The sequence below is a fragment of the Erythrolamprus reginae genome, chromosome 7 (assembly GCF_031021105.1).
Source record: "Erythrolamprus reginae isolate rEryReg1 chromosome 7, rEryReg1.hap1, whole genome shotgun sequence".
In the NCBI taxonomy this organism is placed as follows: Eukaryota; Metazoa; Chordata; class Lepidosauria; order Squamata; family Dipsadidae; genus Erythrolamprus; species Erythrolamprus reginae.
Genome location: NC_091956.1, coordinates 13,885,217 through 13,898,150, shown reverse-complemented (window position 1 = coordinate 13,898,150; position 12,934 = coordinate 13,885,217). Strand labels below are relative to the sequence as shown.

Genomic DNA, 12,934 nt, shown 5'->3' with positions numbered 1-12,934 from the left:
TCAGCACATTTTTGCTTCCTGCACATGTGACACACATGCGTGCATGCAAGTGAAATGAACAGTAATGGTGGTAATGGCAACCCGCCCCTTTAGGTTATCTATGTGTTAATCCTCACCTCGTTTCTTTTCCCCACAATTAACATGAATTACATTTTTAAAAAAGAGTAGTAAATTACTTTTTTACCTGTAGCTTTGATTGGTTATTATAAAGAGAAGAGTTTTATAAATAGTTAGGGTTTTATGGTGAACCCCTAAAGAAAGTGAGTTGTAAAACCAGAGCAATTAATATTCTTAAGGTATGTTACGTTAAGATGGAAGAGTCTAACACTACAGTGCTAAACTTAGCGACTTAGAGGGGGGGGGAAATCCCATCGAGTTCAAGCAAAGCTTGTACTCAGGGAAGTTTGATAGGATTGTCACCAACAGTTAAAACTCTAATGCTTGCTAGATCAGGCGTACAGATTTAAGACAGTAGAATTTCACGTTGGAAGCGGGAGGGGAGCATGAGAGAGACAGACGTATGAATAGGAATTGAAAATGGATATACAGTATTTTAAGGTATGTGTGTATTGATATTTAAATGTAATTTGTAGAGAAAATTAAAATGAAAAAAGAATTTCACGTTGGAGTGAAACATTTTACATAAATTTGTAAAACAAATGTTTCCAATAAAGCAACTTTTACATTGTGTTCTGTGCAAGAGAGGCCCTTTTTATCATTCCTTCTTTCATTCATTCACTTGTATTCTGCCTTTATCGTTTTTACAAGTACAGTGGTACCTCTACTTACTAACTTAATTTGTACCATGACCAGGTTCTTAAGTAGAAGTTTGTAAAAAGAAACAATTTTCCCATAGGAATCAATATAAAAGTAAATAATGTGTGCGATTGGGGAAACCACAGGGAGGGAAGAGGCCCTGTTTCCTCCCAGATTCCTAGAGAGTCACCATGGAGGCTTCTCACTGCTTTTTCTGGTCCTGTTTTCCCCCAGGAAATTCCTAGAGAGGCCCAACAGAGGCTTCTCCCCACCTTTTCTGGCCCTGTTTCGTCCCAGGAGATTCCTAGAGAGGCACCACGGAGGCTTCTCCCTGCTTTTTCTGGTCCTGTTTCCCCCCAGGAGATTCCTAGAGAGGCCCAACGGAGGCTTCTCCCTTCCTTTTCCGGCCCTATTTCCTCCCAGGAGATTCCTAGAGAGGCACCAGAGAGGCTTCTCCCCGCATTTTCTGGTCCTGTTTCCTCCCAGGAGATTCCTAGAGGCACCACGGAGGCTTCTCCCCGCATTTTCTAGTCCTGTTTCCTCCCAGGAGATTCCTAGAGAGGCCCAACTGAGGCTTCTACCTGCCTTTTCTGGCCCTGTTTCCTCCCAGGACATTCCTAGAGAGGCTCCATGGAGGTTTTCCCTGCCATTTCTGGCCCTGTTTCATCCCAGGAGATTCCTAGAGAGGCCCCATGGAGGCTTCTCCCTTCCTTTTCCAGTTACAGTTTCGGAGGCTCAGGTTTTTAAGTGGAAAATGGTTCTGGAGAAGAGGCAAAAAAATCCTGAACACCCAGTTCTTATCTAGAAAAGTTCGTAAGTAGAGGCGTTCTTAGGTAGATGTACCACTGTATCAGTGAATTTTATTTGAGGCTGGGTGAGTAGAAAATAAATAATTTGGTGGCACACATGTGACAATTCTCACTACAGATATACCGGTTATTTTATTCTGGATTTTTTATTCACGAAACTGGAGGAGAGGCAACAAAATAATATTTCTGCCCCTCCTGAAATATGGGTCAGGAAAGGATGTTGTGCAAGGTTAGAAAAGGGCTTCTTATATTTATGGAGCTGTGAGATATTTTCGTCTGATATCACCGATTAGCTTTGCATGAGGATGCAGCAACGCAGTTTGAATTTCAATTCATTGCAAGTCAGGTTTTATTAATCAGATTTAAACTAGAACTGTCAGCAAGGGGGTGTCATAGAATAGATGAGATTGAAAGTCATCTCAATTTATCTCTCAAATAATTCAGTTGAGGGTTAGTGTAAAAGGAAAATACTGAAGTGCCATTGGCCTTACACATTGTCTCAGTAACGTATTTATTTGTATTTTGTTGTATGCCTTGGATACAGATAATGGGGTAAAAGGGATTAGATTTTTATTTCTAAAATTAGCACCACATAGAGTAATGTTTCAGAGTCATAATTTTAAAATGAAATTATGACATTAAATGTTTTAGTGGTTATCAGTTTTCTGCCAATAAATCATTTTATAATGAAAGCAATATGCATATTTGATGTTGATCGTTTCAATTAACATATATATATGTCCTTTTCATTTATCAGCAAAATATGTATATACACATATGTATGTATGTATGTATGTATGTATGTATGTATATGTGTGTGTGTGTATGTATATATATATATATATATATATATATATATATATATATATATATATATATTTGTTTTCGTAAATTTTCACGGGTATATGTATGTAGATTGTTCTGAGTTCGGGTTTTGCCCTGTGTAATGTTTTGCATGTCTATGCGACGTTTCGGTAAAATCACATTTACCATCATCAGGCTGGAGTTCCAATCTCTGTGTTTTTGCAAATGAATATTAGCAACTGACATTCCTTCTTAGCATGTAGTGTGGGGGTGGAGATTTGCTTTGAATGTAGCAAATAGATTGGGTGACTATGCTTCCGTGATCTGATTGGTTGGTGTAATCATGGTTATAGAAGGAATGGTATGAAGATTATGAAGTGTTTTGTTTAAGTCTGATTTCCAAATATATATATATATATACACACACACACACACACACACACACACAAACACACACACACTGCTCAAAAAAAAATTAAGGGAACACTCAAACAACATTGAATTCTCATTGAATACTTTGTTCTCTACAAAGCTGAATGTGCACAACAGCAGGTGAAATTGACTGTCAATTGGTGTTGCTTCCTAAGTGGACAGTTTGATTTCACAGACATTTGATTTACTTGGAGTTATATTGTGTTGTTACAGCGTTCCCTTTATTTTTTTTGAGAAGTGTATATATACACATACACACTGCTCGAAAAAAATAAATAAAGGGAACATTAAAATAACACATCCTAGATCTGAATGAATGAAATATTCTCATTGAATATTTCATTTGCATAACTCTTCCATTTGCACAACATGTGAAATTGACTGTCAATCGGTGTTGCTTCCTAAGTGGACAGTTTGATTTCCCAGAAGTTTTATTTACTTGAAGTTACATTCTGTTTTTTTAATTGTTCCCTTTATTTTTTTGAGAAGTGTGTATATATATATGTATATATGTCACATGTTTTTTGCTGAATTTGAAAATTAAGGGAGACTAGGATAGATCTATTTCGGCCTTATTTTGGCCTCATCAGCTAGCCATACCCTCACTGGGACTTGAACCTGCAACCTTTGCCTTGTAAGGCAGAGAATTAACCTCTAGGCTACAGTATCCAATCCCTTCAGCTCTGCACCAGGGATTACATATTTTTGTGTCAAATCACACACACACACACACACGTGTGTGTGCATGTGTATATGTATGTTTTTACAAAACTTTTACAATTTTGTATTTTTAAAAAATGGTATAAAATTCTGTATTGAAGTGCTGATATCATGTTGTTGCTTATTTTGCATTAAAATATCAATGTCACCTGTGCAGAAATAATGTAGAATCCATATAGTGGATTTTTCAGAATGAATATGGAAACAACCGTTCCTTTAAAAAATGGTTACTGTTTCTCCTGAGATTGCAATTCTGCATCTAATGTCTTATCTTTAATGGAGCTCCTTAATAAATGCCTAGGATTAAAGTTCATGAGTTGAAGATGACAAAATTAAAGTAATAATTTCTTGGTTTTAATTTCTATATTAAAAATACAGTGGGGGCAGTGGAATGAAACTCAATGTTGTTTCGGATATAATAAATGAACACTTAAATCCAGCAATTAAATTATTATCGAAAATGCATAGTGGATGTTTGGTATTTATTCCTTCCAGGCTACACATTTTTACACCTGGCTTTAAATGTGCTTTGTTGAACAAATCATTATAATCATGATCCAAAAGCCATAATTTATTTCAGTTTGTAGTTTCAAACTGAAGCCCCTTTCCAAAAGTAGACCCTTTCCCTTTAGCTTTGCGGTGAAATCTTTTGCATTCCATAGAAACCCTAGTCTGACTGATGGAAAATACGTACCATTCTATAAACCAGGGTTTACATCATCGAATGGCGGAGTCCTCGGATTGTACGAAGCTATGAAGGGCAATCTGCAAGATTTTGCCCCCCTGACCTGGAAGAGAAGCTCAGCTGTGGAATGAGTCTGGCAAATAAATCATTCACCTTGATTGAAGCTGTAGTTAGCTGGAGTCACACATAAGCCATCGATAGTGGTCTGTCATCTCCCCCCTCCCAGAACGTATAGCATGCTCCAACACTGAAAATCTTTAAGAAGAGATTGGATAACCATTTGTCTGAAGTGGGGTAGGGTTTCCTGCCTAAGCAGGGGGTTGGACTAGACTAGAAGACCTCCAAGGTCCCTTCCAACACTCTCTTCTCTTCTCATCCTATCCTATCCTTTATTCCGATATTCCATTCCATTCTCCAATATTTTTTCTATTCTATTCTATTCCTATTCCATTCTCTATTTTATTCCTGTTCCATTCTCTATTTTATTCAATTCTATATGCCAATATTATTCTATTCTACGTATTCTATTTTCTGATATTCTATTCTAATTCTATTCTATTCCATTATTCTGTTCTGTTCTATTCCACATTCCATTATTCTATTCTATTCTCTGATTTTCTATTCCATTCCTCATTCCATAATTCTGTTCTAGTCCATTCTACTTTCCGATATTCTATTCTAATCCACATTCCATTATTCTATTCTACTCTATTCTGTTCTCCGATATTCTATTCTATTCCATTCTATATTCTATTCTATATTCTGATATTCTATTCTTTTATTCTGAATCCTATTCTATTCCATTTTGTTCCAGTTCTCTTCTAGTTTTGTTCACTTTCTACTTTTCCTTCTCTGCTCCCCTCTCCCCCTTCCATTCTTATAGTATACATTTTAATTAATATTGTTTAGTGTCAGTTATTCTCCTCCTCCAGGGCTTGTAGTAGGGCAGGTGAGATCTGCATAAAGACCAGGATTCTCCACCCCCCCCACTTCTCTCATTCTTTTTTAATGTTTACGTGAACCCACTCTGGTGGAAGATCAACCGTTGGCAATGTAGCCCCATAACACGGACATAATGGGAATATGTTGCTTCTCTCTCGAATTCAGATGATGGTACAAGGAAGGTTGGAGAAGCAGAGACTGAATTCCCTCCAGGATGGTTGGGAATGGAAGGGTTTATACTTCTTGGGTAGCTAGGCAAACGGGTGCTGCCAGAGGCATAAATGCTGCCAAGGGATCATACCATTGTAAAGTTCCAAAAATTCAAATAATGTTTATAATAATAATAATAATATTTAAATAGTTAAATAAGTGTAAAAGCTCAATAAATTAAATAAAAGGAACAGGCTTCTATTCCACCATTTGGAGAGGACTCAAAATTTGAGGGTCCTTCTTGGGGCTCACAACTCCTGCTCAACCAGCAGGTGATAACTATGGGCAGATTGTGTAACTTGTGTGTTATTGGAATCCCGTCGTGGGCCAAAACACCCTGCTGGGGTTGTTCCTTTGCGTTAAAAATAATAATACAGTGTTCCCTCGATTTTTGCGGGTTCGAACTTAGCGAAAAGTCTATACTACGGTTTTTCAAAAATATTAATTAAAAAATACTTTGCGGGTTTTTTCCCTATACCACGGTTTTTCCCGCCCGATGACGTCATATGTCATCGCCAAACTTTCATCCGACTTTAATAAATATTTTTTTAAATAAACTTTAATAAATAAACATGGTGAGTAATGATCTAAATGGTTGCTAATGGAATGGGAAATTGCACTTTAGAGGTTTAAAGTGTTAAGGGAAGGCTTGTGATACCGTTCATAGCCAAAAATAGTGTATTTACTTCCGCATCTCTACTTCGCGGAAATTCGACTTTCGCGGGCGGTCTCGGAACGCATCCCCCGCGAAAATCGAGGGAACACTGTAATTGCAATTCTTCCATTGTTGCTTTCACTTTGTTGATTTACTGTTTGATGGAATTGTATTTCTGTTTCACATTGGAACGAACGGATCCTTTAATTTCTCAAACGAGAGGTTTAAGTTTACTTATTCAGACTTTGTCCTACCTGTCCTTCATGTGTTCGTATAATACGTTTTGATAAGCATCATCCTCACATTGACAGAAAAGAGTGTGCCTAGTTAAGAAGGAAATTATTAACGGCCAATTTAGCAATACACAATGTGCTTATTTATCATCGTTGTTTTTCCCCCACCTTTAACGATTTGAATTATGCAAACCAACTAGCCTTGCAAGTTTATAGAGACATATTTTGATTAAAAATGGATATATGTGTCACAGTCTGATAAGCTTTCATGATGTATTGGAATGCATGTCATATTTCAGATCTGTTGGCTAGCCTGTGAAAACAAATTGTTATGTATTTAAGATGCAGATACTGCAAACTTCAGAGTATACTTAATGGCAAGGTTTATTTTTTTTATTTTTTAACAATTAGAAGACAAAACAATTAAAATTTGCAGTTCAGAACATGCACATTCACCAAATGCCAATGACATGTAACACTGCATAGAAGTGAATATATTATTAAAATTTAATAACATTATAAAACAGTGCATTTAACATCCATTTAAAACGAAACCTGAGAAAACTAACATAAACACGGAGTCAAAAAAATTCTCTCCATTCATGCAGCATCACAATTAATTTCCACAGGAGTTTCAGCAGTAATGATTTGAGAGAGAGTGGAAAAAAATCCTAGCTTACCCCAAATGCAGTGCTAAATATTATATATAGTCCCTATTTTATTTTATTTTTTAAATCAACACTTCATGAAAACCGCAGCAGAGAACAAAGTTAATGCATTATGGCTTTAAATTGTAGAACATGTAAAACAACACTGAAACATGATATATATATTTTTAGCTTTTACACATCTGGGCCATGTTTTTTGCAATTACAAACTTTTAAAATGGCGACAAGTCTTTGTCGAAACAACTGAAAAAGCAAGTAGATGCATCACTGTCTATTTTCACCGCAATTCACTGACTAATTCAATTGGTTTCATGGGTCTATTTGAGAATAGTTTGACTGTTGCTTTTGAGTTGACATTCCATGCTAACAAAATGAAGTTGGCAATCTAGCTGTTTACTAACACTTCACTTTTGCTTACCAAACATATAAATGTTGATGCCACTTTCGGTTAACAAAGAAATAATGAGTTTTACAGCACAAGCATGCATCAGTTCAGATTCATACTGTGACATGCAGACAGATTACTAAAACTTAATTGAAGCAATTGCTTTTCCACAATATAGAAATCAGTAGGGGAAAAAACAGATCATATGGTCCAAATTGTCAAGCAAGTAAGCAATTTAACATCAATTGATTAAAAAAAAGATGTCTTCCCATTTGAGATTATATTATGGGGATTTTTTTTGGAAACATTTCCTCTATTGTTATACAACTATTATATTTTATGAAAATTTATTTTTGTAAGTCTAACCTAAGAAAACCTTTGTACTTATGGCTCTACAAAGTCTATCCAATTTTTCTGGTTAAATAGTACCACATCGTTACAATCATTTAATTCAAAATAATACACAGTTATAGACATTCTTTTGATTCCTGAAAGGTACCAGATAGTTTCAATGATGATTTTTTTAAAAAAAATCTTAACATAAATATTCCACAATACAAAATATACATATAATGTAAAATTTCCTTAATTTAGGTAACAAAGAAAAGTGTAATTTTTATCACTTTGAACGAAATGTAAAAAAATGGAAAATTAAAAAGAACCTAGCTGAATAAAATATGCACATCAACCAACATCCCTAAATATACATTATATTATAATATATATTTCTACATTACAGTGTAATAATGAAAACTCTTCTTTCTAAGGCTTGCAAATTAGATATGCTTTGTACATCCTGACTTGTTCTAACATTTCTAGTTTACTTGGGTTTTTAGCTTCTCAGATATCTGAAAATGTCATTTGACTTGAAATTCAAACATTTCTATACCCCTACAGACAACACAAGACAGACAAAGAATCCTCTCGTTCACTTTGTAAAGCGCACTCTCAAAACCTAAGTTTCGGTTAAGCAAATATTGCATCATAGGTGTGAAAAAGGTTTTCCTAGAGGGCTAGGAAATGGGTGAACATGAATTAAAAAATATGATATATAATCACAGGCAGTGGACGTGGTCTACCATTTTTGTAATGGCTAGGCAATTGGGAAATTATCGTTTCCTGAATTCTAGCTAAGATGCGAGATTTATGCCTTTGTCGGGATTCACCAAGGACATGGGAAGACAGCAGTAGAAACAAATCTTTACATGCAGATCATTGTTCTGGATCAATTGCTGTTGGGAATGGAGAGGTGTTGACCCAATTGATATTATGTCATATTATGTATATCTTGCTACTGCGGGCTGAACTATAATTATTCCCCCTCTGTCAGAGTCCGTAAGAGCTTGCATTAGAATCAGGGTGTCCAACTTGGAGACTTCAACTCCCAGAATTCCTTATGGTTGGCTAGGAAATTCTGGGAGTTGAAGTCCACAAGTCTTAAATTTTGCCAAGGTTGGACAACTTTGCATTAGACCGTAAGTAGCCAATGGGAAGTTACTCAGTCTTTGCTTGGTTATGATGTGACTTGGAGCCTAAAAGAAATATACACCACTAAAAACTGTACCATAAGTATGCTACAGTATTTTTTTTAAAAAAAATATTTGCTTTTGTGGTGGGAGAGGCACAATTAATTAATGTAAAGCAATAATTCAGGCTTTTTAAAGAAAATTTAAAAGACGCTCTTAACTTTGTGTATATTTGATGATATGAATGTATGGGTGTATGTGAGCACTGCAGGTCAATTTATTTGGCTCTCATTGATATATTAATTATCCATGCCAGAAATAACTTTCCTGAAGGCAATTTCAGGCTGTATGATTGAAAATCCCTTTTAGGAATAGGCTTTAATGATTATTGGTTTATTTTCTGCTTAGCCAGAGGAAGATAACTTTAAATTATGAGCACAATTATGAAATAATTATAAAAGACTATACTTGAATCATTTACACACACACCACACACACATACACACATATTGCATATATATGAAATAAAGATATATATCTTTATTTCATGCATATGCAATATACATAGTGATAATAGTGTTTCTATTACACACTAGTTTTTAAAAATGGACAGGAATAGAAACATGACCCAGAAATACTGAATATATCATAACTTTTCTGCTTGTCTATAGTTAAATTAATTGCACATGTCACAGAAATTAGACATGGAACTGTCTATATCAACTATATTATAGATAGACTGAAATGGCTATTAACACGCATAGTGGAAAAATGACTGCAATTGAATAGGCTTTCTCATTCTGATTTTACAAAATGACAAGATTTAAAAACATTTACTCAAAATATTTCAGTTAATGAGAAGGGAGGTTTTACATTACTATCTAGAAAAGCTTTTTATTTTAAACATACACAAACCTTGTTATTTTAAATCGTCGAACTTTTGCATACTTTTAATTTAAATCAAGTTTGGGAATGTACAAACAATCTATGAAATACCCCAAATAAACTGTTCGATAGTGCAAACTGAATGTATAGTACAGTAGTAAACTGATAATGTCGATTCCTTTTTCTTTCAGATTGTGACTAACAAGGTAAATTATTTTATAGTAAACTAATTTATATATAAAATGTTCTGTAAATAAAATCTCTTATTTTCAAGCACACTTCCACCCCAATCTATTAAGGACAGTTTCTGACTTCTGTAAATATTACAAAATTCTGGACTGGCTTTTCTTTATAGGGCCTATATATCCTATATATATATCATAGGGGGTGGATGCAATGCACCATGGTCTTGAATTACATCTGAACAGTCGCTAATACAGTTGGCTCTCTCTTGTCTGACAGTGTTTATGCCTGTTTGGGAAACAGGAAACTTAGTTAAGGCACCATCTCTATCTCTTTGCCATTCCCAACAAGCCACCATTGCTTTTTAAAAAACGAAAGTTCTTGATGATATGCATGGGGAGGAAAACCTGAGCCTTGCACACAAATTTCACACCGGGACTCTTTAAGCAGGTAACACAAGTCTCAAAGACACAACAGTCCTGACAAGAGGGAAATGAATGCTGTGTTGAATGTACACATTCTGTGAAAAAGAACATGGAACGCAAAAAGAAAGGCTTCTGTAAGGCCAAAGGTGAAAGGAACCACAGATCTGAAATTAAAACGCATAAAAACCAAATCCTATCAGTTTTCATATTATTGTAATACTTTTCAAGTACAGAGTATCAAACATGCAAGTCTGACGTCGGACGCCTATCACTACCGCTTAGGTTCTAACAAATGAGGACTTAGGAGGAGACATGTGGAATTTCTTTGGCAAACAAGCTCATTTAACCCAATTCCTTCTTAGTATCTTGCTTTGCGGTCTTTCTTCACCACATGAATTAAGGTAATTAAAATGGTTCTTTAGCACTTGTGGAAATCAAAAGGCTCATTATATTCAATTTCACCATGTCTACACCTTGGCAAAGGCTCTGCTTCTCAATGTGTATAGTATATGCTGAGCAACCTGGTTGTTCACCATATTGGATGTATTTAGCTTTTATCTCTCTCTGCCCTAAACCCTGAAGCAGTACTCCTCTTTACTGTAAAATTAGCTGTTTGTAAAGGCTGCCGGTTAATTCTCAGCATCTGTTTACATAAATCTAAGTCCCTTTTGAAAATTTTGAGGGATGGTGTGTTAAGACTATAGTTGCACAGTGCTTGCGTCTACTCAATACGCGCTAACTTCAAGAAACAAGAGCGAACAACCTACAACTGCCACTAATCTTGTTATTCAACCATGTTTGCAGACGCAGGAAATATGCATTAATTTGGCTGGATATGGCAAATACTGGAACTCTTGTGACTTCGGTCCTTTATCCTTCACCATTCGTCGGGTTTCTGTTTCGTAGTGTCATAGGCCCTTATTACCTCCGACTGCGAGACGATTCCATTTTCATCTTGTGAGAAAGCGTATCCATCTGGAAGTGGAGAGAGTTGGGTTGAGACCGGAAACAGTTGGGATCGTTCTAACGCTCTTTAAAAGCTTGGAAAGCATTGCGGGAATGAAATAACAGGTGGGGGCCTCGACATGCAACAGTCCGTATAGTGACCATTCAAAGTTATAAGTGCACCGAGGGGAAAAAAAGTGATTTGTGACCACTTATGACTGTGGTCATGTGATCAAAATTCAAATGCTTGGCAACTGGCTCATATTTATGACCACTGCAGGGTCCAGGGGCTGTGTGACCACCTCTTATGACCTTCCAAAAGGCAAAGTCAATGGGGAAGCCAGATTCACGTAACAACAAGATTCACCTGGCTCAGGGCCAGGCTATTTACGGGACTGCCTCCTGCCACATACCTCCCAGAGACCTATAAGAACACCCAGGGATGGCCCCCTCCAGGTCTCGTTGACTAAGCAATGTAGGTTGGAGGGCCTTCTCTGTTGCTGCCCCGGCTCTATGGAATCAACTCCCCTGCAAAGTCTGTATTGCTTTGCCAGCAGGCCTGGGGGCCATGAATTAACAACCATTATGCCCAAATTGTATGAATGCTATGCATGCATGTTGACTGTTTAATTTATTATGAGTTTTAATCTGGGTTTTATATTTTATATTGTTGTAAGCCACCCTGAGTCCTTTGGGATTGGGCAGCACAGAAATTGAATTAAACAAACAAACAATGTTGTGACTTAACAATTATGGCAAGAAGATAGCAATAAGCACTTAGACATGTATACTGCTTCACAGTGCTTCACAGCCCTCTCTAAGTGGTTTACAGAGTAAGCATATTACCCCCAAAATCTGGTTCCTCATTTTACTGGCCTCGGAAAGATAGAAGGCTGAGTCAACTTTTGAGTTGGTAAGAATTGAACCGCCGAAGTGTAGGCAGGTGGCAGTCAGCAGAATTCTTACCACTGTACCAGCACAGCTCTGAAAAGTTCTAAAATGGGGCAAAACTCACTGTCTTGTTTTACAACGGAAACGTTGGACTCAAATGTGATTATACTGTAAGTCAATGATTGCCTGCACTGAGAAAATTTTTGTTCATGTGAGCCTTAGGGACTTTGTTCTATGTGAGCCTTAGGGACTCACATAGAAAAAAGAAGGAAAGGATAACGGATTTGGTGAACCACAAATACAGTACTCTGAAGAACATTTATTGATAATATGACATGTTTAAAAAAATCTGATTCAAGTTTAGATCCTTTTAAATGCCAAATTCCAAGAATGAATTACAGTGCCAGGACCTTTGACCTACGTTGGATCAAATCTAGTCAAAATTGAGATCTGTTGGCACTACAGGCTATCAATGGAACATGGAGGTCAAGAGATTTTATTAATTAATTGATTAAATTTATATGTGGGTCATTTTACTGTTACAACGATTCAGGGAGGCTTTCAGAATAATAAAAAGCTTTTTAGAAGTTAATTTTAAAATGAGAGAAATTGGACATTAAAATCCAAGAGGGCCAGTGACACAGGGTTGGAATCTTCTCTCTCTATCACATCAGCCACTCCCAGGACCAGATTTTTAGACTCCGTTGGAAGGCTAGAATTATGGGGGACGACTTGACCTCCAGCGAGAAAAAATTCCAAAGAAATGCTCTGAATCCGTGAGAGACAGATGAAGGTGAGAAGAGGTGAAAGATTTCACAGTGACCCTTTTGTTGAAGGCAA

General features: G+C 36.4%; 1 protein-coding gene across 2 annotated transcripts in view; it reads right to left on the bottom strand.

Moving 5' to 3' along the window:
* Positions 1-6,612: 6,612 nt before the first annotated feature.
* The window catches only part of ATP8A1 (ATPase phospholipid transporting 8A1), an 84,023-nt gene continuing 77,701 nt past the window's right edge, over positions 6,613-12,934 (bottom strand). For both annotated transcript variants that reach the window (XM_070757022.1, XM_070757024.1), the window contains one exon: positions 6,613-11,233. In XM_070757022.1, coding sequence (XP_070613123.1) covers positions 11,136-11,233 — 98 coding nt within the window. In that variant the 3' untranslated portion in view covers positions 6,613-11,135. The remainder of the gene's footprint in view (positions 11,234-12,934) is intronic.